At 44.5% G+C, this 21,435-nt stretch overlaps 1 protein-coding gene across 1 annotated transcript in view; it reads left to right on the top strand.

Moving 5' to 3' along the window:
• The window catches only part of RYR3 (ryanodine receptor 3), a 529,492-nt gene that overhangs the window by 448,771 nt on the left and 59,286 nt on the right, over nucleotides 1–21,435 (top strand). The window contains exons 65-69 of the mRNA XM_040492205.1: nucleotides 3,393–3,523; nucleotides 10,064–10,384; nucleotides 12,693–12,933; nucleotides 19,164–19,251; nucleotides 19,360–19,452. Of these exons, the coding sequence (XP_040348139.1) occupies nucleotides 3,393–3,523; nucleotides 10,064–10,384; nucleotides 12,693–12,933; nucleotides 19,164–19,251; nucleotides 19,360–19,452 (874 nt within the window). The remainder of the gene's footprint in view (nucleotides 1–3,392; nucleotides 3,524–10,063; nucleotides 10,385–12,692; nucleotides 12,934–19,163; nucleotides 19,252–19,359; nucleotides 19,453–21,435) is intronic.

Genomic DNA, 21,435 nt, shown 5'->3' with positions numbered 1-21,435 from the left:
CCAGGAGACCTGGTGTTTATCCTCCCTGTTAGCTGAATGGCTAATTAGCATCACTGTGTGCCCTAGACTAGAAAATGCCCTGTTGTGAGCCTTGTTGAGGCTCAGGCTTGTCAGTAATTAATATCAGAGAACACAGGGAATGCATGTCCCCGAGGCAGCACAACACTGGAAAACTGTCTTTTGCCCCAAGGGTTCCTTTGCCAACAGGCTAACTTTCTAGAAATCTACTTTTGTGAGATCAGGACTTTTTTGATGAGAGAAAGAGAAAAGAGAAGAATGATGGGTCAAGTTATCACCAGGGCAGCTGAAGACCGGCTGTTTTCCGAGGTTCATCTTGCTGGGCCAAGTAGACTTTGTGCTCAGATTCGACTTTACCCCTTGTCATCCTGATGCTCGCCCAGATTTTCTTTCATCACCGCTCTCCCTGTGGTGTTTCTTTCACCTTCATGGTTTGTCACCTTATTTCCTCCTCCTCCTCCTCAAAAGGCAAGACTGAGGAAACTGAGTATTTCTCCTCAGTGGCCGCTGTGGTTGGTAGAAACAGTGAGGCTTTTAATTGAAAAGAACGGCCACCACTTGCGTATCCTCATAGTCGATATACCCAGGCCCTCACTCCCCTCAGTTATCACTCAGGGTGCTGGTCATTGAAGCCTGAAGGTAAAATGATGCCCTTCTTCTTGGGCCTGTCCACCATCTTGAGCTCAGCAAAGAAGAGAAATAATGGGGGAAGAAGTGGTAGTGAGAGGGAGTGCAGGCTGAGGGAAGAGGACTGGCCTGAGGCTTGCTCAGAAGTGAAGCAAAGCACCCCACAGAGAAGCCCAGTTCTCACTCCCTCCCCTTCCAGCAGAGTTGTGGCTCCAGACACAGGACACAGAGGACCTGTTCTGAGGGCTGCTGTTCTGTCTGCAGAGCGGCCCTGGATGGGGGGCATTTCACAGTCGGACCTCCAGCAAAAGGATAAGGCTGTGCCATCACCTAAAGTGATTGCCTGACTGAGGACATTCTTGCTTGCGCGAGGCTGACTTTAAAGTTACCTGCTCAGGGGCGCCTGGGTGGCGCAGTCGGTTAAGCGTCCGACTTCAGCCAGGTCACGATCTCGCGGTCCATGAGTTCGAGCCCCGCGTCAGGCTCTGGGCTGATGGCTCAGAGCCTGGAGCCTGTTTCCGATTCTGTGTCTCCCTCTCTCTCTGCCCCTCCCCCGTTCATGCTCTGTCTCTCTCTGTCCCAAAAATAAATAAACGTTGAAAAAAAATTAAAAAATAAAAAAAATAAATAAAGTTACCTGCTCAAACACTTCAGAGCTAATAAGCAAGCTGTCAGGTAATCCCCTAAAAGCTGAGCCTAAGAAGAAGGTAGAAGACAAGGATTAAAACCACATATATTGTCTTTTAAGTTAATCAAAGGATGACTTTTTTCCCTAAGTTTGGTAACTTGATGGAAGTTGGAGGGTGGGTTCCAAGACTGCTTTCTCCCCTTCACTCACCCACCCTCCCCGTCCTCTCTCTCTCTTCCCTTCTCCCTCCAGTCCAACAGGTTCCCCATTGCATCTAGGCAGCTCTTGGCCCCTCAGGCTTGCCCCTTGCAGACTCTGACTGTACCCCAGATAGCCATGACAAGTTATTTTTTTATGAACAATTAAGATCACATTTTTAATCCAATAATCTAATTCAAGTGAGTCTCTTTCTCTGCTTTAATTAGTTGGTCCTAATTCTAATAATCAGACCATAAATATATGTTATTTTATCACATTGCTTTAGGTTCTAAGGAGAAGGACTTTCACTATCTGGAAGACAAAGGTTAAGGTTCAAACTATGTGGCTTACTCCTCAGTAAGCAATGGTTTCCCTAACCATCCCCCACCCCATAGTAAATGCTTGTTGTACTCATCCAGAGAGCCTACACTTTTGACATTCTGGCTTCTTCGTGCTGTTGGAATTGTCGGCTGTTATCACAGTCAAGGGCAATTAACATGGCCTTCGATTCTGGTTTTGTTGGGGAGCTGAAGGGAACCCTGAGCTGAATGCCTTTCTGTTTCCACAGAACTGCAATAGTGCAGGGTTAGCATTTGCCCCTGACTCCAAGTGCACCCTCTCTAGCTGACCGTTTTCCCCATGATGGTTCTAGAACCTCTCCCAAGATACAGATGGATAACTTCAGCTCCCAGGGATTCTGCTAGTGGGCTTCATATACACAGCATCAGCGCTTACTTTGGGCAGATGCAAAGGAAGGCAAACAAGATACGTTGGAGCACTGTAAGCCCCATCCAATCCTTAATTATAGACCTATTGTTTGCATCTCCCACTAATTATCTGTGTCATGGTCTAACAAAGGACTCATAGTATTACTTTGTTTGAAGAAATATTTCAAATTTTCTCCTTATTTGGGAACTGACATCACATGTGTAACTCACGTAACAGGTTTGTAGTCTGACTGTCATCCAATGCCAGTAATTGACAGAAGATACTGACGACTAAAAAACAGATGGTCCTGGTCTCTCATTCATTAGAAAGCAACAGGTGTCTGTGCCCATACAGGACCCTTCAAGACAGCACTGTAACTGTATTGTCTCACTAGCAGGACCTGCAAGGCTAGCCAGGACAACTCCAAGGCTAAGCCCAGGCCTGGAAAAGGGAAGCACTATCTCAGTACCAGCCCTGCTTTGACCAGCCAGTGGCTAGTTCTCATCACTTAGGCTTGCAGACCTGGTTAGCAGGCAGGCAAGGGCAAGTTCTTTCATTTGGAGAACTAGAAATCTGAACAAGGAATCCTAAGCATTTTTTGTTTGGGTGCTTGTTTCACAGAAAGACTTGGGACCCAGAGCTTTATACATGGTGGACCCTCACATATTTGTATAGAGTATTTTTGAGAAGGAACAGGTATTAGAGGTCTCTCCTCTAAATCAAGCAATGAGCTTTAGGATCTGACATTTCTCTTGCAAGGCAGGTCTTTTCTTTTGTGTCTTATTGTTGCTTTTGGCCCATTATCTACTGTTCCTTCTGCTGGACACTGGCTCCATCCAAAGCAGGGAATAGACACAGAGAACTTACACAGATGATTTCAAAACATTCTGAGTACAAAGAGAGGATCAAATTCAGCTTGGATGCCTGCAAAACTTGGTCTCAGAAATGCTGGGAGAGAAGAACAAAGCTATATAGTGTGTTATTATATTGCCTCAGCCACTTAAGAACCAGTTTCCAGGTGGTGAGACCACACCATTGATGAGTGTCCAGAGAAACATGGGGGAGAGAAAAGTGTGTGTAATCTTGCTCACCCCAGGACCCAAGGATGTCCAGTAGAGTAATATATGAGACATCTTGGGAAAGGGGCCTGGCCCACAATGCATGGGGCCAGCATATGGTTGTACCACTTCTAAATGGACTTCTTTGTTTCCAGGCAACGTCCTGCCCTTGGAGAATGTCTGGCCTCACTGGCAGCTGCCATACCAGTGGCATTCTTGGAGCCCACTCTTAACCGCTACAATCCACTCTCAGTCTTCAACACCAAAACCCCCAGAGAGAGGTCTAGTAAGTATCTTCCCTCAGGGGTCATCAATCCATATATTGAGAGGAGAGCATCCAAGAAGGAAGGCCACCCAGGCAGGGAACAGCAGCTTTGTAGAACTTTGGGTTTATGTGGTCTGAGAGGAGAGGGGAGGTCAAAGACATGTGGCATGTCTCCATCTTACTAGAAAAATGGGCTTGGGCAAGTACATATAACAAAGTACGCTGGACTTTGGCTTCCTCTTCCATACGATGTGGTTGGATTCTAAATCCCTTCCATCCTAAAACCTTAGGCTTTCTAGTCTACCCTGGGTCTCAAGTGCCCTTCTGCACCTGGGGATATGACTGCTTATTACGGTTCCTCTCCAGATCCTCATCAGAAGAAGCATATGTGCACTAGTAACCTAATTATACTTTCCAAGTCCAGGGAGAGGCTGTGTTTCTAAAGAGGATGACCCCATGCTATCTATCATCATAGAAAATCATAGAAAAACACCAGAGGGGATTGAGATTGTACAAGAAAGAGAAGTTAGCGGGAATACTGACACACTAAATTCTAGAACAGCAGTAGGCAAACTATGGCTATGGGCCTAATCTGGCCCTGCTGCCTATTTTTGTAAATAGTGTTTTAATGGAACATGCTCACACCTACTCATTTACATACTGTCTATGGCCACTTTAGCACCATGTGGGGGAGAGGAAAATAATTTTTTCTCTATTTTTTTTTTTTTAATGTTTATTTTTGAGAGAGACAGAACACGAGAGGGGGTGGGCAGAGTGAAAGGGAAACACAGGTTCTGAGCTGTCAGCACAAAGCCGCATGTGGTGGTCAAACTCATGAGCAGTGAGATCATGACCTGAGCCGAAGTTGCATGCTCAACCGACCCAGCCACCCAGGTGCCCCTCTATTCTTTATTAAAAAAAATTTTTTTAATGTTTATTTGTGAGCGAGACAGAGCATGAGTGGTGGAGGGGCAGAGAGAGAGGGACACACAGAATCTGAAGCAGGCTCCAGGCCCTGAGCTGTCAGCACAGAGCCTGACACAGGGCTTGAACCCACAAACTGTGAGATCACGACCTGAGCCCAAGTCGAATGCTCAAGCAACTAAACCACCCAGGCACCCCATTTTCTCTCTACTGTTAATTGTTCTTGGCTGAGACTTCCCCACCAATGAAACAGAGATTAACAAGAGAAAAAAATTTAATTATATACATACGAGTACTTACAGGAGCCCCACAAAGATATGAGACTCCAAATGCAGCCAAACAATTGAGGCTTATAGATACACCATTCAGAGCTAAGGAAAGGGATAGGGCTCTGGGAGTTCAAAAGGAGGAAGGCAATTCATAGAAAGGGAAAAAGTAGAAACATTTGGTAAACGTGTGCCCTGCCCTGTAGTAGAGTCTCTCAGACGAAAAGGTGATCTCTGGTAAATAGCTCACTTCCTGGTACACGCCCCCATTCTAATGTAAATTTCCTTTATAAAATTTAGATTCCTCTTACACAAGGATAACTTCTCTATTTTCAGAGCTTCTTCCTGTGTTTGTAGATTCTTTAAAAAAATCAGCCCAAATAATCCTTATGCCAAAGAGGCATATTTTTGAGTGGCACATTCTGCTTCAGTTCAACCATAGGCGCAGAGTTAACTCATAGTGGAAAAAACTGTCTGGCTTGCAGATATTTACTATCCGGCGGTTTACAGAAAAAGTTCCCCACCCCCCACCCCCCTGTATTCTAAAACACCCTGAAACTGGAATCCAAGGCAGGTTATACACCTGCTGCTGGGAAGTTAGCGAGAGTCCTCATATATGGATGAACTGTGATCCTACTAGAAGTCAGTGGAATAGAACAAAGGAACTTCAAACAAGGGAGCTTGAATGAAACTTGGACTCCAACTAGAAAGAACTATGATAATTTGATGTAAAATGAAGCAAAAATTACCACACCTATGGTCCTAATCAATATTGCTGAAGAAAAAAACATAGCCATTTCAGACCAGAGCCTATCCTATTAAGAACCAATATTTTCTTAAAATATTGATTTACAGTATCAGTAGATGACTAGACTGTGTAGCAATTCATCATAGTCAAGCCCCCTTTTCAAACTGATATGAGATCCCGAGGAAGAGAGTTTGGAGAGTAAGCATTCATGTTACACTCCTTTGTCACTCTCTGCATGTAAGAATACAGAGTACTAAGCCACAGTGGCTTTATTCCCACTTGCTTCTTGATACTTCAGATAAAAGAAGCACATCATCCCCAGAAATGACGACCAGGCCAGTTTAGACAAGGCCACTTAATAAAGTTCTGGTCCTGAGCTAGAATACAGGGGAGAGGAGTGTTCCCAGATTGAGTCAAAAGAAAACCTTGCCCAGATGCCTCAGCTTGCCAAACTCTCATGTGAAATCTCTAATTTCCCAACCCTCTCAGCCTCACCTTACCCTTTTTCCCCTTTCTAAGACTAGCAAAAATAGATCTCTAACCTTGTTTTTCTCCACCCTCTGCTGATACCAAATGAGTCACATCTTGCAGCTAACATGGGAGCTGAACCACTAAGCAGGCTCTGGTAATGTTGAGAAAGAGCTGTGACCTCTGTAGGCAGGTGCCAGGTAAAGTGTTCCTCCCCGGCTCCAAAGGGATATGGGCCCACTCATGAGAGTGCTAGGTGTTTGATCTGCTCCAACTGTGATTCAGGAAATCCTGTGTCTCTGTTTGACCAGGGTGTAGAGCTATGCCTCGGGAAATAGGCCTACTCCGCTCTTCAGCTCATAGACGTACAGTAGGGGGTAAAATCAGAACTTGACAAAGATGGGGGAAACCCTGAATGGGCTCTGGTAAGCAAGGGAATGACTCTGTCCCGTTGTTCTTCTCAAGGGCAATTAGAAACCTGTTCCTTCTTATTTTATATACTTGACCTTTATTTAGTAAGACATATCCATAAATAAAAAATAAATATAAATCATTGCATACTCCACAGGGAGAAAAAGAGAAGGGTGTGATTAGAGATGACACAGTTTTTCATCCATCAGTGACACACTGTGGGATGTGTCCCAGTCCCCTGAGTCCATGTTTTCCATCATTCAGTTAATCAACAGAGGGAATGCTGACCAGTGCGGCTCTTGAAAAGTAGAGCATGCATGAATATGTATTCTGGGATAATCAGGTTAGCCTGGAGCGAGAGAATGACTGATGGCTTAATGGACCCTAAGAAAGTAGACTTCATTCATTATACAAAGTGAGTGGCCCCAAGGGACCAAGGTGGGGGAGGAATGTATAGGGTGACAAACCATGTGAGCCTTTGGTTTAGAAATATGAGCTGATTTATCAAGGCTTCAGTCAATGGGACATCTCTATTAATGGACAGTTGGTGTTTTGCCAGCACTTCCTCATGTTAGTAACTCTTCTGTAAGACCCTGGAGCATTTTCTGATTCATCCAGAAATTAAGATAGGCCTAGAAAAGGTGAATACTAGTATCTTCTAGGTATTCAAAATTAGATAAACCTTTGGTTGGGGGCGGCAGTGGTCTGTTAATCAGATTATCAAACAAGATACCCTAGTCACCAGCCAGTTTACTTCCATGCCCTTATTGGAGCAGTCATCCAGAGAGAGCGGTGGCCCAGGTCCCATGTGAGCTGTCTGTTTACACAAAGAGGTGGTGGTCTCCCATGCCGCCTTATGAAAGAGCTGCCTGGTGGAGAAAATCTGACTTGAGAAGCTAACTCAGAGTGCTTAGTAAAACAAAGATTGCTGGATGCTACCCCTAAAGTTTCTAACTCAGGAGATCGGGACTGACAAGTTTCCAGATGCTGCTGGTGGGACAACCCCACTTTGAGAACCACTGATCTAGAGATGAAAGGGAAGTATGTTCTAATGATAACTCCAACAGTCTCGTGCCTGATTCTTTTTTTCTTAAGTTTATTTATTCATTTTGAGAGAGACAAAGACAGTGTGGGTTGGGGAGGGGCAGAGAGAGAGGAAGACCGAGAATCCCAAGCATGCTCCAGACTGTCGGCACGGAACCCAATGTGGGCTTGAACTCACAAAACGTGAGGTCATGACGTGAGCCAAAACCAAGAGTCAGTCGGACACTTGGCCAACAGAGCCACCCAGGCACCCCTTGTGTCTGATTCTAATAGGACCGAGCCGAGGCTGTTTTTCAGCAGCATTCATTCTTTGGGTTTGTTATGTGGCATTAGGAGTATAAAACACCATCTGAATCACAAATGTTTCTTTCACTCAAGGGCCAATTACATATAAATAACTTTTAAAGGTCATTATAATGATGCCAGTGCAGCACCCTCAAGCAACTCTTTTCTTAGGTAGGGGAAGAAAGTGTCCATGGTGATGTATTGTCTGTGTGACATTTAAACACAAACACCTGAGCTGCCTTAATTATAACGTTACGGGCAATAGTTGTAAACTTCACTTGCATCTGCGGCAGTTGGCACTGTTCGACGTGCAGAGTTTCAAGATAAAAAGCTTGACTTCCCGGTCTCTAACTTCTTGTATATGTAAAATTACTTTGTGAGGCTCCTCCAGACCCCCATGTTGATGTCACCCCTGGTGGCTGTTCTGCTGCAGTGTCTACAGACTAGACTTCTCTGCACATGACCAACACTGGCAGTAAGCCATGTCTGACCCTTATAATTCCCTTCCCTTGCAAATCACAGGAGCGTCACATTCTCTGGCTCTCATGCTACTAATCCTTTTGAAGTGTCTGGATTTTTTTTAATTCTTTTAATTATTTATTTATTTATTTTGAGAGAGCGAGCAGGCAAGTGCAAGTGGGGGAGAGAGAGGCAGAGAGAGGATCCCAAGCCGGCTCTGCACTGTCAGCACACAGCCCGACCCCAGGCTCCATCCCAGGAACCATGGGATCATGACCTGAGCCGAAATCAAGAGTCAGAGGCTTAACCACTGAGCCACCCAGGGGCCCAGAATTATCTGGATTTTAAAGGACATTGGTCCACTTAGGACTTTCAAGGAAGAGAGATCTTTAGCCACAGTGATGGCAGCAAAAAGTCGTCACTAGGCAAAGAGTGTTAGGAACTCATGGGGCCTCTTCCATAGCAGGGAGGCTCCTGCGTATCATTTGCTTTGCAACAGTCCATGCCATCCAATAGACTCACTTGTCTCCGCTGCAGATTTAGTGTCTCCAACGATGGCCAGCACTGTCCTATATCTCTGCTCCAGAAAGTGCAATCAAGGGAGAAATCAAAATGGTTCCTTTCAACTGACCAGTATTTCTAAAGGCCACAGAATTTGTCTGACCTCTCTTACTCATTAACCCTTCAGTTCCTATGTACCTAAATGATAGAGAAGGGAGACTTCCAGCCAGCGGTAACCGCAATGGCAAAGGGCCTGCAGGCATAACTCAATTCACAAAAGACTTTATTTGAAGTCTTCCACTTTGTCCTTTGAAATTCATGAGAACGTCGCATTTTTCTCCAAGCATCAAAAATAATTTCCTCGAGTCATCTAGTGGGACTGATGTTCCAGAAAATTGCTCCCCGTTGTGGCTTCTCAGATTCCCTCACCCCTGTGGTGCCTGATGCTTTGGCCGCAGTGTGAGAAGTTTGGCTTGTGGGTGGAGTCTGCATAGGATGTGTGTCCTGGGTCCAGGTGAAGTAGGCAGATGGGGGGCAGGGGAGGAGACAGAGCTGTGGGCTTGCACTGCTTTCAGAGTCCCTGCTAATCTTCTCACCCTTTAAGAACCTCAGGATGCTTCCAGTCTCTCCTCGTCTGCCCTGTAGAACAGGATGGATATCCCCTGGCTGCTTCTGTTTTTGATTCTTGTATCTGACAGCCTTCCTCAATTTCACATTGAACTCCATCTGTTGCCGCATCATCCTGTCTGTCCGCATTCAGTGAAGTGACCTCAGTCTTAAGTGTGAGGAAAAGGTGGGGCTTAATCACTCTTCCTCACACAGAAGCCTTCAGAAACAAAAAGGTTTAAGCATGACAGGAAGTCTTGGCACAGGTCATCAATAACTTCTGTTGGAAATGCAGAAATTAATTCAAATACAATCCCCCCCACCACCAAATTTCAACCTATGGAAGGTAATGTTGTCTCTGGTCCAGCTGAAGGAATGTTTGATGAGAGGGGTTTCTTTTCCTTTTCTAACCAGTACAGAGATCCAGATGACTGAACTCTACATGTTTTCAACTAAACACAGAGTAGTTGCTTTTCTCCTTCTAGTATTGTCTTTTGTGCTATGCATGCAGTAGGGCAGAGAGGGAGAAGTCAAGAGACTGGCTTTATCTCAGAGAAGTCTTGGGAAATGTCCCTCAGCTGTCTCTGTGATGCTCCTTTGGTATTAAGTTGAAGTGTTCTATGCTGAGTATGGCATCTGGGAAGATAATCCAGCCTCTGGAAGCCGCCATCTTTACACAAACACCTGGAGGACAGAAACTCCCCCATATCCAATGCTCACTCATCTGGAGCTTGAGGGTGGAAACTTAATGTCTCAAGACCAAAGGAAGGGCGGGAAAGACAGGGAAGTTTACATTATTTGTGCTTTTGAATTACTGTCCCTGTATTCTTCCTGTACCCTCTTGGTCAGTTCTGGGGATGCCAGACACAGTGGAAGAGATGTGTCCCGACATCCCTCAGCTGGAAGGCCTGATGAAGGAAATCAGCGACCTGGCCGAGTCAGGGGCCCGGTACACGGAGATGCCCCACGTCATCGAGGTGATCTTGCCCATGCTGTGCAACTACCTGTCCTACTGGTGGGAGCGGGGGCCAGAGCACCTGCCCCCCAGCACGGGGCCCTGGTGCACGAAGGTCACCTCTGAACACCTCAGTGTCATCCTGGGAAACATACTGAAAATCATCAACAACAACCTGGGCATCGATGAGGCATCCTGGATGAAGCGCATCGCAGGTACTACAAATGCCTCTTTTCCCCAGCACAAGGCCAGGGTGCCTGTGTTTTCTTTTCATTTTACTCCATCTTTAAACTAGTCTCCCTCCCCATCTTAGTTATTTAACAGTAAAAAGGTTTTCCCCTGGAGAGCTTCCTAGAGCAAATGCCTCTTGCCCACTCCTCACCTAAGCCAAGTCCCTCGAATCTCCAGGAAGCCCTTCTCGATACACTCTGCCTGACTCAGATGTTCATTGCTTTATTTGCTTTTGGTACTTAAGACTCCCGTTTGCTCTTACAGTAATAATTGTGGATATTTTCCTGGTAAGTGATCCTGTGTGTTTTGTACATGTAGAAAACTCACTCCCATCTGAGCTGTACTCAGATTGCTAGCATTTGTATTTCACGTTATGCTTTCTAAGACACTCTCTAATTTAGCTTCACAGCAGCATCACTTTGGGATTTTTGTTTATTATATCTGTGTCCCCCTAGAACTGCTTGCATGCAATAGGCTCTTAATGAATTTTGTTAGCTGTTCCTAAAGCAAGCTCAAAAAAAAAAAAAAAGGAAAGGCTTGGAAAATGAATAACCATACTTCTCACAGTCAGGAAACCGTGAATATTTAGTGTCCTCTTGTCAAAGCAAAGTCTGAGGAAACAGAAGCCAAGGGGAAGCCATTGCCTTTCATCAACCTACAGTGTAGACAGCTCCATGGTGGCATTTTCACCCATGCCATCCCCTGGATCAGGAGACACAGTGACTGGGCCAAAGGGAGCTATTAACCCAACCTTAGATATTTATCTTCCCAGGCAAATGAGAAGGTATTCCTCTACGAGACCAAGGAAGAAAAGTTCTTACCCCCTTCCTGTCTCTGAAATGAACCGAGACTGGAATTATCAATATTATAGGTGCCCATAGCTACTAGATGGTGCAGGGTTCTGTGAACAATATAAGTAAATAAAGTTGAGGTTCCTTTCTGACCCATTAGCCCAAGAACATTGCCAACCCCAAGGCAATTTGTTGAGAAGCTCTAATTTGTAATTCAAGAGGGATTCAGGGACAGAAGCAGGCGGAAGGACAGGCTCCTTCAGCTCCCTAGAGGTGCAGAGAGGAAAGATGTCACGGCACAAGGTGTGCTGGTGGCAGTTGAACTTGACTTGTTACTCCACAGGGGTATCCATATCTCAGGCCACTTAATTGCTGGCACCAAAAAAAAAGTGATTTTAAGTTGTAACCCCATCTCACCCACATCTGGAATAGCCATTCTGATTATGGGTCCAAAGCAGAAGTAACCCTCTGGGCAGGGCAAGGTATAGAAGGTGAATGGCTCTCAAAGCGCTGAGTTTCGACTTCTCGGTTGATGCATCTCAGCAAAAGCTGCCTTTGTCTCCTTTTTCTGCAGTGGTCATTTTTGTGAAAGTGAAAAATAAGGCAGATTTAAAAGAAAAAGTGCCAGAATGTAGGTTATTTCCGATTGAAATGCCCTAAGCTAAAGAGACCTTGAAATACACAAAACATACACCATGCACATTGGCATTGGTTCTTGACTCTTATTAATTTTATTTCACTTATTTCTTTTATAATTACTCTGACTCTGATCGTTATGATGAATTGGACCAAGAGGATATTCCATTTAAGGAAAAGGGTACAACACATAAGTTTTATCTTGCTCTTTAAGAGGCCCAGAATCACAGTCCCAAGTTCCACTGATTACTGTATCTGCTCTTTGACTTCTGGTGGCCACCCCAGCCTCTCCCTCCATTCATTATACCAGATAATTAGTTGATCTAGCTTCCTCAGGACCCAGAGGAGCCCCCAGGCAGCGAGTTGGCAGTTTTCAAACATTGGAGAGTGAGAACTGTGGGTGGATTAATATATTTTTAACAGGAGTTTCTTCTATAAAATAACCAGAAAGCATAGCACTGAGTGCCTACTTTTGGCTCAGCACAGAGCTGGTTATTAGGGGGAAAAGGCTCCATTCAAGGAATTGGTAATATTGTTAGTAAGCCCAAACCAGCATGAACGTGCTGAGACTATGATAAGGAGCTAAGAGGTGTGGCACACAGCAGGCATGCCTGAGAAGGTCAGGGGAGGCAGGGGCTCCCTGTGGCCTGGACAAGCAGAACAGGAATAGGGACCTTGTCCTGTGGCTCCATTCCCCAGCTGTGGCTTCCTGAGAGCAAGCGGGCCACTAAGGAAGGGAACAAGAGGCAGGGGCTATCTTGAGTTGATGGATTGTCACAGCCTCACCTTTCAGGATCACCTCTTTCCTTTTATTAATTGTTGTAATGTGTGAAATGAGGGGGAGGCTTTTTGTTTGCAAACGCAGTGTATGCCCAGCCAATCATCAGCAAAGCCAGGCCGGACCTGCTGAAAAGCCACTTCATCCCAACTCTGGAGAAGCTGAAGAAAAAGGCTGTGAAGACTGTGCAGGAGGAGGAGCAGCTGAAGGCTGACACCAAAGGAGACACTCAGGAGGCGGAGCTCCTCATCCTGGATGAGTTTGCAGTCCTCTGCAGAGACCTCTATGCCTTCTACCCCATGCTCATCCGCTACGTGGACAACAACAGGTATGTGGGAGACCTGGGGCAGCCTGTCCACAGAGTAGAAAGGTGGTGTGGGGTTGTGTTACAGGTGAGAGAGGGAGTCACGGCTCCTACCCCCACCCACCCCAGCCCCTCCAAGAGAAAATTCCGGGTGTAGGACCTCTGGATTGCGCTTTCCTTGGCCAGCGACTCCATATGGTCAATGACATGGCCACCCCTTCCATCCTCACATGCTACTGTAGCTAAGAAGGAATTGGTCAGATTGGGGCAGAAGAAACCCACTTCTTCCCCTCCGCTGTTCTGTCACATATTCATTCAACAGATATTACTGTGTGTCAGGTACTGTTCTAGGCATTGGGAGACAAGAGTGAACAAAACAAAGATGTCTGGCCTAAGGGCTTTCATTGTGGTAGGAAAGTAAGGCACACAGACAATAAACAAAATAAGTACTTACATACTTAATGATATACTTTACTTAGATAAGTAAATTCTACAAAGCAAGGTTAAGGAGAATTAAGAGTGCCCCAGGTGGGTGGAGTCACAGTTTTAAATAGAATGTTACTGGGGCACTTGGGTAGCTCAGTCAGTTAAGCATCCACCTCTTGATTTCAGCTCAGGTCATGATCTCACAGTTCCTGGGATCAAGCCCCACGTCAGGCTCTGCGCTGACAGCATGGAGCCTGCTTGGGATTCTCTCTCCCTCTCTGCTCCTCCCCCGCTCACTGATGTGTTCTCTCTTGCTCGTTCTCAAAATAAATAAACATTTTAAACAGATGATGGATGGATGGATGGATAGATAGGTATAATGTTACTGAGAAAGCAATACTTGAGCAAAGAGATGAAGTGGGAAACCCTGCAGGTCTGAGAAGGGTTATATTCCCAGGAAGAGGGAGCATGTGGAGTAAGCCCTGAGGAAGGAGTATGTTGGGGTGGAGGAGAGTGAGGAGTAGGGAGGAAGGGAAGAGATGTCAGAAAAGCAATATGGGGCCAAGAGTGCAGGCCCTTGGAGGCCATTGTGAAGACTCTGGCTTTTATTCTGAGAAGGGAAGTTGGTGGACGCTTTAAGCTACTCTGTGATGTGATCAGATTCACTTTTTAAGCACAGCATAGAGGCAAATAGGGGGATGAGGAGACCAGTTGGGAGGTTCACAGTGATCCAGTCAAGAGCTGATGGGGGATCCTTAGAGACAGAGCCAGCTACTGGTTGCCAGGTCCTGGGGGGAGGGGGGACCAGGAAGCACCTGCTTAATGGGATTGGGTTTCCTTTTGGAGTCCTGAAAATGTTCAGAAACTAGATAATGATAGTGGCTGCCCAACCTTATGAATGTACTAAATGTCACTAATGGCAAATTTTGTATTTTACCACAATAAAAAAAGTTTGATGGTTGGATCCAGGGTTGTAGCAATAAAGGTTGATAGAAGATGGCAGATTCTGGGTCTATTTTGAAGTTAGAGCCCTTAGGACTTCCAAATTGGGAATGAGAGAAGAAAGGAGGGTCAAAGATTATTCTTGCAAATGGAAGAATGGAACGTCCAGCAGTTGAGTAGGGGAAGATTGTGGGTACAGACATTTTTTAAGGGGAATATCTGGAAATCACTTTTGGATATGTTAAACTAAGGTTGCCTATTCAATATAAAAATGAAAATGTTGAGTGGGAAGTTGAATATATGTGTCCAGAGTTCAGGAGAGAGTTCTGTTGTAGCCATTGGAATTTGGAAGTCATTAATATATTGGAGAACATGAGACTGGATGAGAGAAAGAATTGTGGTGGGGGAGAGAAGAGTTCCAAGGACTGAGCCCTTGTGCTCTCCAACATCAAGAGGTCAGGCAGAAGAGGAGGAACTGATGGCAGAGGCTGAGGAGGAACAACCCATGAGACAGGAGGAAACCCAACAGAATGGTATGTCCTGGGTGCCAATTTCACAGACCGTCTCCAGGAGGGAAGAATGATGAGTGAAGGTCATTGGTGATCTTGACAAGAGCAGTTGGAATGGAGAGATGAAGTAAAGCCTCTTTGGAGTAAGTTGGAAGAAAATGGGAGAAAAAGACTTGGAGAGAGAAGTACAGACAATTTGGTCAAAGAATTTTACTACAAGGAGGAGCAGAAAAACAGGATGCTAACTAGAGGTAGAAGTAAGGTCAAAAGAAGAGTTTTTAAGACGGGAGACTTGTCAGCTTGTTTCTTCATTAGTGGGAATGATCTAGTAGAGAAGGGGAAATTTATCTTGTAAGAGTGAGAGAGATAATTTCTAAAGCAACATTCTCTGCACAGGCAAGGGTCAGCATTAGACGGTTTATCCACAACAACAAGCGGGGGGACAGGGAGTGTAGGTGCTGATGCTGGCAGATACACACACACACACACACACACACACACACACACACACACACACACACTATGTCTGGGGTCTGTAGGAGTCCTTTCCTGATAGCTTCCATTTTCTCAGTGAAGTAGGAAGCAGGATCATCAGCTGATATTGAGGATGGGGAGAAGATGTTTGGAGGTTTGAGGAGTAAAGAGAAAGTGTGTGGTGATAGCCAGTGAGAGGGAGAGAGAGTAGATGGGTCAGAACAGTGTCATGTGATTGCCAGGCAGCATTAAGGGCCCCACCTGAGATCTGTGGTCATGAACTTAAAGGGAGACCCATCACTAGGTGGTCTTTTTCTCCAGCCAGTTCATCCCAGAGCGAGGCCCAGAGTAGGAAAAGAGTTGGATGTAACCAAGGTCGGGGTTTTGCAGCGTGAGTATGACAAAGAGAAATAGGTTAGGGTGTTGAGGGTGTATAGAAGAGAATATTCATAACGATTGACCATGGAATTTCAGCAGCATGTTGAGGACGGTGAGGACATGGTGGGGGCTAACGTCTGTGAGCAAGCAGAACAAAGGATTATTAGTCCTAGTGTAGAGCAAGGACCAAATGGATTTTTATTATACTGCGCCCTCTGAAAATTTAAAGTCCTTAACATGTAAATTTGAAAAGGTTTAATTTTCAAATACTCTGTTGTAGATATTGAAAGGACTTAGGACTATTTGGGGGAGCATTGCTAACTTTTGGGTTTGAAGCCATTCTGTCATGGGCAGGCAATAGGTCTGTATATGCACATTTAGCGTTTATTTTAGAAGGCAAATTGTTTAAACAAATTATTGTTTAAAATAATTAATTATATTTAGCCTTTCGAAATAAATGCTTTACATTTACTATATACATAATAAAATCCCTTAACTGTCTGTGGGAAACCTTACTCTCGCAAAACAAACTCTGGTTTGAGGATCATCGTTTTCGTCATTTCGGATAGTATAATGACATTAGCAGTTTAGAGAGGGAATTTGTCAGAGTGTGAGGTAAAAACAAAAATGAAAGCAGAGTAAGGTTGCTCCTGGAATAGCTCTTTAATTGCATTTGTCACTGTTGACAATCAAACTCAAGATAGAGTGTGTTCTCCTTACACAGTGTTTGACAGTTGCTAAAAATGGCAATGTCAGAGAGTCTTTGAGATCATCATTAATTCATTCATCCCCGCTTTTCAGCCCAGAGAACGTTATGGCCACTGGAGCCTAGCTTAGAAATACTTGCTTCTTAGGTGTATGCCTTTACCTTCTTTGAGTACTTTCTTCACCAGTAGAATTGCTGGCTTGGAATTATGGGAGTGTGGAGTTGGCAGGAAGAAGAGGGGTCACTTCATCTTACCTGTAACTGGATGAATAAATACCCCCTTTCTTTTCTCACAAAACTGTTCCAGTCTCTCTCATGGCACCTCTTTAAATATTGAAGAGAGCCATCTTGTCCTGTCCTCCTCCCTGTTCTTCCTGGTCACATTAAACCTTTCTACTTCCTTCGGCCCAGTCATGGCCATGTTTCAAGTTTCTTTGCCATTTGGAACACTGTTCTGAACAGAAGCTTCTGTTTATTAATCTTCAGTCCAAAGCTGATGCAGAATAAGCAAGAACTCCGGGTATAGTGTGGTCGGAGCTGGGCAAAATAGCTGGGTATCTCCTTGTGCAGGACATATGTCAGCACAGGTTAAACAGATCTCTCCACCAGAGTCCATGGCTTCTCAGCCTCCTTTCTGGCAATCAGGAACACTCGGAACACAAAAAAATGAGCACCTTTAAACAGTGCAGCTTGGGGTGAAAAACCATCTCTCAGACTACAGAAGGGAATCTGAGTAAATGCTGTGCGGTGACTGCCTCGGGCTGTGTCCTCTGCAGGAGGCTTAGGAATAAGGTTGAGATAAGCCCTCAGCTCTAACTCCGACAACCTGACCATGGACATAGGAGCATGGCTTTACTTTCTTTGAAAGCTTGATAACTGGCTTTACTTTCTTCGAAAACCTGATAACTTGTCAGTTTGAAAGTGAAAATCTCACTCTCTTTACTCTTGAAGTCATCCAAGATTTTATTCTGTTCTTCTTGTTTTCTGTTAACATGCTCAGTAATTTCATCCATTGGGGTTGCTTCAGCTGTCGCCCCCATTGCCTCTAAAACCAATCTTTCTCCCCACCTACATCCTAGAATGTTCCACCTGCCTTTTGGCAGCACACAGTGCAGATGATTTATAAAAAAAAAAAAAAAAAAAACAACCTATATATCAGTTCGGTACTTCCAAAAGGACAGGTGTCTGGATATTGAGAGAGATCTGGATTCTGGGAGACTGGGAGCAGGCAGGAGATGAGCCCGGTTGGCTCATGTGGGGGCAGAAAGGAGAAGGACAAATAGGAGGAGTGAGGTCAGGATCTTCTATGCACCTGCCAATACCATTTTCATCTGATCTGAGAGAGGTAGAGAGTTTGTGTGCCTGGGGAAACATGTAATGAGGTATTCTTCATTCACACCTAGCACTCTAAACCTGAAAGAAGGACCTCGCTAGAAATAAAGAGTGAAGATTTGCCTCCTAGAAGAAGAAGGGTATTGAAAACAAAATTCATTCACTTGAAACTACATTCCTATATGAAGGCGAAGGGATCAGAATCCTTTTCTGCCTCCTGTGAGGGAATATTGACCTCACCTGTTTGCAGAGCCCCTGCTGCCCATACACCCTTTGGCTGTCCTTTTCCTTGGCAGGATGGTATGTGACCCCTCACCTCTTCCCACTCAGGGCATAGTGCACACTTACAAAGCTCATTTCAAGCTAAACACTGAGGAATGAATGGCTGGCAGTTGTGACCAAAGTTGACGTTTGATCCAGAAAAAGCACTCCTGAAAAATCATATGAATGAAATCAGAAAGCATTACCAATCTCAAGCCTCAAGTTTGGATTGCATTTGGCTACTAATAATGGATACCTGATTACAGTGGCTTAGGAAATGAGAAGTTAAATCTCTACACATAAAAGAAATCTAAAGGTTTCCAGGGCCAGTATGATTGCTCCTCATTAGAGAGCCTAACTCCTCTGTCTTTCCATCCTTAACATTGGCTTCCATCTTTGAAGTTACTTTATGATGCACTGTGCCAATTAGAGTTCAAGCCATCATATTTTCATTCCAGACAGGAAGCATGAAAGCAACAGGGGAAAGGCACAGGCATCTTCAGCTATCTGAGGCATTTTTAGAGAGCTTTTCCAGAAGGTCCATCCAGCAGTTTCCACTTCCATGTCTTTGATCAGAACTTAGTTACATAGTAGCTATCCCTCAAGGGAGGCTGGGTAATGTGGTCTTCAGCAGGGCACAATGCCACCCTGAATAAAATGGGCTTTCGCTCCTAAGAAGAGGAGGATGAGTATTGGGTAGGCAACCTATAATGTCTGCCATGTACGGGAAAGACAAGTGAAGTAGAACCCAAGAAAGATGAGACAAGAATGTCTATGAGGCTGAAACTCAGCCTCAGCAGTAAGGAATTGAGAGAGGGGTCCAAAGACAGTCTTGGCCTCATGAATCTTCACCTTTCTTCTTTATCCTGTTGCTCTCCATGAATGGGCAGAAGGTGTAGGCTGCCCACAGCAATTCAGAGTGATGTCCCAAGGCTTAGGGAACTGGCTTTTGATAGCTGTTACTCTGCATGCACTAATAAGGGACATTGGATTTTTCAGAGCATTCATGAGAACAAGTTTTCTTTAACCTAAGAAAGATGGTAGACAATTTAACTTGTACTGTGTTACTCTGCACTCTGATATTTAGTCTCTCTGAAGATTGCCTCTGGGTGGGAATGTAGTTTTATCTGGATAAGTGTACACACCCAAAGTTGATAGAATTTTTAGTGTGACTCTTTTAATCATTACTGAATTTCATATGCATATCAATTTACTTTTTACTTCAGATCGAACTGGCTCAAAAGTCCCGATGCTGATTCTGACCAGCTCTTCCGCATGGTGGCAGAGGTCTTCATCCTGTGGTGCAAATCTCACGTAAGGAACATGTGGGCCCTGGATTTAGAGATGGCTGTGAAAGGTACAGACCTCAGAAAACATTCTTGTAATGTTGGCTTTTTTATTTCTCCCCCGCCCCCCACTTAGAACTTCAAGAGGGAAGAGCAAAATTTTGTGATTCAGAATGAAATTAATAATTTGGCATTTTTAACTGGAGACAGCAAAAGCAAGATGTCGAAAGTAAGTCCATAGAAATCAATTCCAAAGACTCTTCAGTCTTGACCTAAGCTATGTATCTTGGGTGTATGAAGCGATTAGTTCCGTACTGCATTTAGGTCAAACCACAAAAACCAACAGTCTCTACTGTTGTTTCTTTGAGAATGAGCCAGAAGGAACTGCTCCCAAATAAGCATGGTCATCACATTTTATGAATAAATAGCTGCTTGTGTGTCAAAAAGTTTAAGTTTCAAGACTTGCCTAAGGCATTCGAGAGGTCTCCAAAACCAAAGCTGCTGTTAGTTGTTTGAAAATAGAACTACTTCTTGTGTGGTGAAGCTGCCAAACTGCACATGCCTAGAGCCACCTTTTGATTAGCTACGAGGAAATTACCTTGCTTTGAAGATTTCCTTAGCACTTGTTCTCCCAGTAAGCTTGTTTTCCTCCTCTCTGGAACGTCCAGCGGCTGTTTGATTTCAGTTGTGCTGACCTCTTAATGCCTTCTGTTTATTTTCCATGTGGGTTGAATTCAGAAACCCAAACATTTGTCCATTCCCCGCAGGAAATGTTTAAAAGAGGGCATACCAGATATTTGAGAAAAAGTCACTTCTAGGGAGGTGTGTAGCAGGAATACAGGATGGGGACCTGCACTCCCAGTTCCTCTTGAGTCAGCTCTGCAAAGGGAGGCTTTGCTGTTGTGTTTGCAAAGAATTATCAGACAGACTCCTTCAGGTGTAAATACATACATGCAATGTGATGTTTTGTTACCAGCTGTTATGGCTTACTCTTGACTCTGTTCCCTAGAGAAGTGTGCCTCAATGAGAGCTGATTGTATATGTCAAGTATGAGTGACATACCTGAGATTACGTCTCTCTCATTGCTGGTACAGTACTGCCTTTGAGGAACATGAAGGTGGAGTGTGCATGGGGACCCTCAGAAGTGAAAATCAGTTCTGGAAAGATGACAGTCTTGGGTTTGTAGCAAAGGCTTTGGAGCATCTTTCCAAATAACCATTTGGGATGAAGACCTGTGTATGTGAACCTGCAGACAAGGGGCTGGTATAACAACGAAAAATGACAACCTCACCCAAAACTTCGCCATGTTTGCCTAGCTCTGGTTAGCTGAAGTCTCTCTGAACTTTCCAAACCTTCTATCTTTCAGCTACGCTGACACTCACACTTCTTCCAGCATCCAAAAATTGACCCTTAGAGTTTAGAATCTGGTATACACTGCTTAATAAAGTTTGACAAATAAAATTGTGCATATACAAAGTAGAGAGATCAGAAGTATATGTTCATATTCAAGAGGAATCTTTGCTGCGCAGGAACTTTATATAAGGTGGATCCTTTTGTGCTTTAGATGATTTTTATTTGATTTTCCAAAATTTATTTTGCATTCAACTTCTGACAAATGTATCTGCTGCTCATGTGAGATACACAAAGATAAGATTGTTCAGACTCCTGATCCTTGGACATTTATGTTAAATTCCCTCTGAAGAGCCTTCTTACAGCCATCACTGGCTCTCCTTTGGCTCCACCCACCTACAGAAAGTCAATAAACCCCAGATAGATTTTATGGTACCTTCACCCTGGGTTAGATCCACAGGCTCAGCACTGAACCAGCTAGCACCCATTGTTATTGTCAGCGGATGGCAGCAAAGCAATGGAAATGACTCTGGTATAAGGATTTGGATCCCAGATGAGCAGAAATGGCAAAGACATCTCAATGCTCCGGTGTTGAGTGGTTACTTAGAGTCCTTAGGTTTACACTTGGAAAGAGATGAGGTGACAGAGGATGACATTTCAAAACTAACCTACTAACAAACTAGCTGGAAATTCTGTTCACTCATATTGCCGAATAAGGAAAAGGGCATGTTTGTCTTATCAGAGGATGGTCATATTCAGAATCTGTGCATCTTTGATAAGGTTCGTTTGTAGGAGCAAACACTTTCATTTAATTCCCCTTGACCTTGGATGCCAGTTTTTCCTGAGCTACGTGGAAAAGGGT

This window comes from Herpailurus yagouaroundi, unplaced genomic scaffold (genome assembly GCF_014898765.1).
Source record: "Herpailurus yagouaroundi ecotype Mexico unplaced genomic scaffold, PumYag 184, whole genome shotgun sequence".
Classification (NCBI taxonomy): Eukaryota; Metazoa; Chordata; class Mammalia; order Carnivora; family Felidae; genus Herpailurus; species Herpailurus yagouaroundi.
Note: the sequence above shows the minus strand (reverse complement) of the source record. Positions and strands in the feature narration are given on the sequence as shown.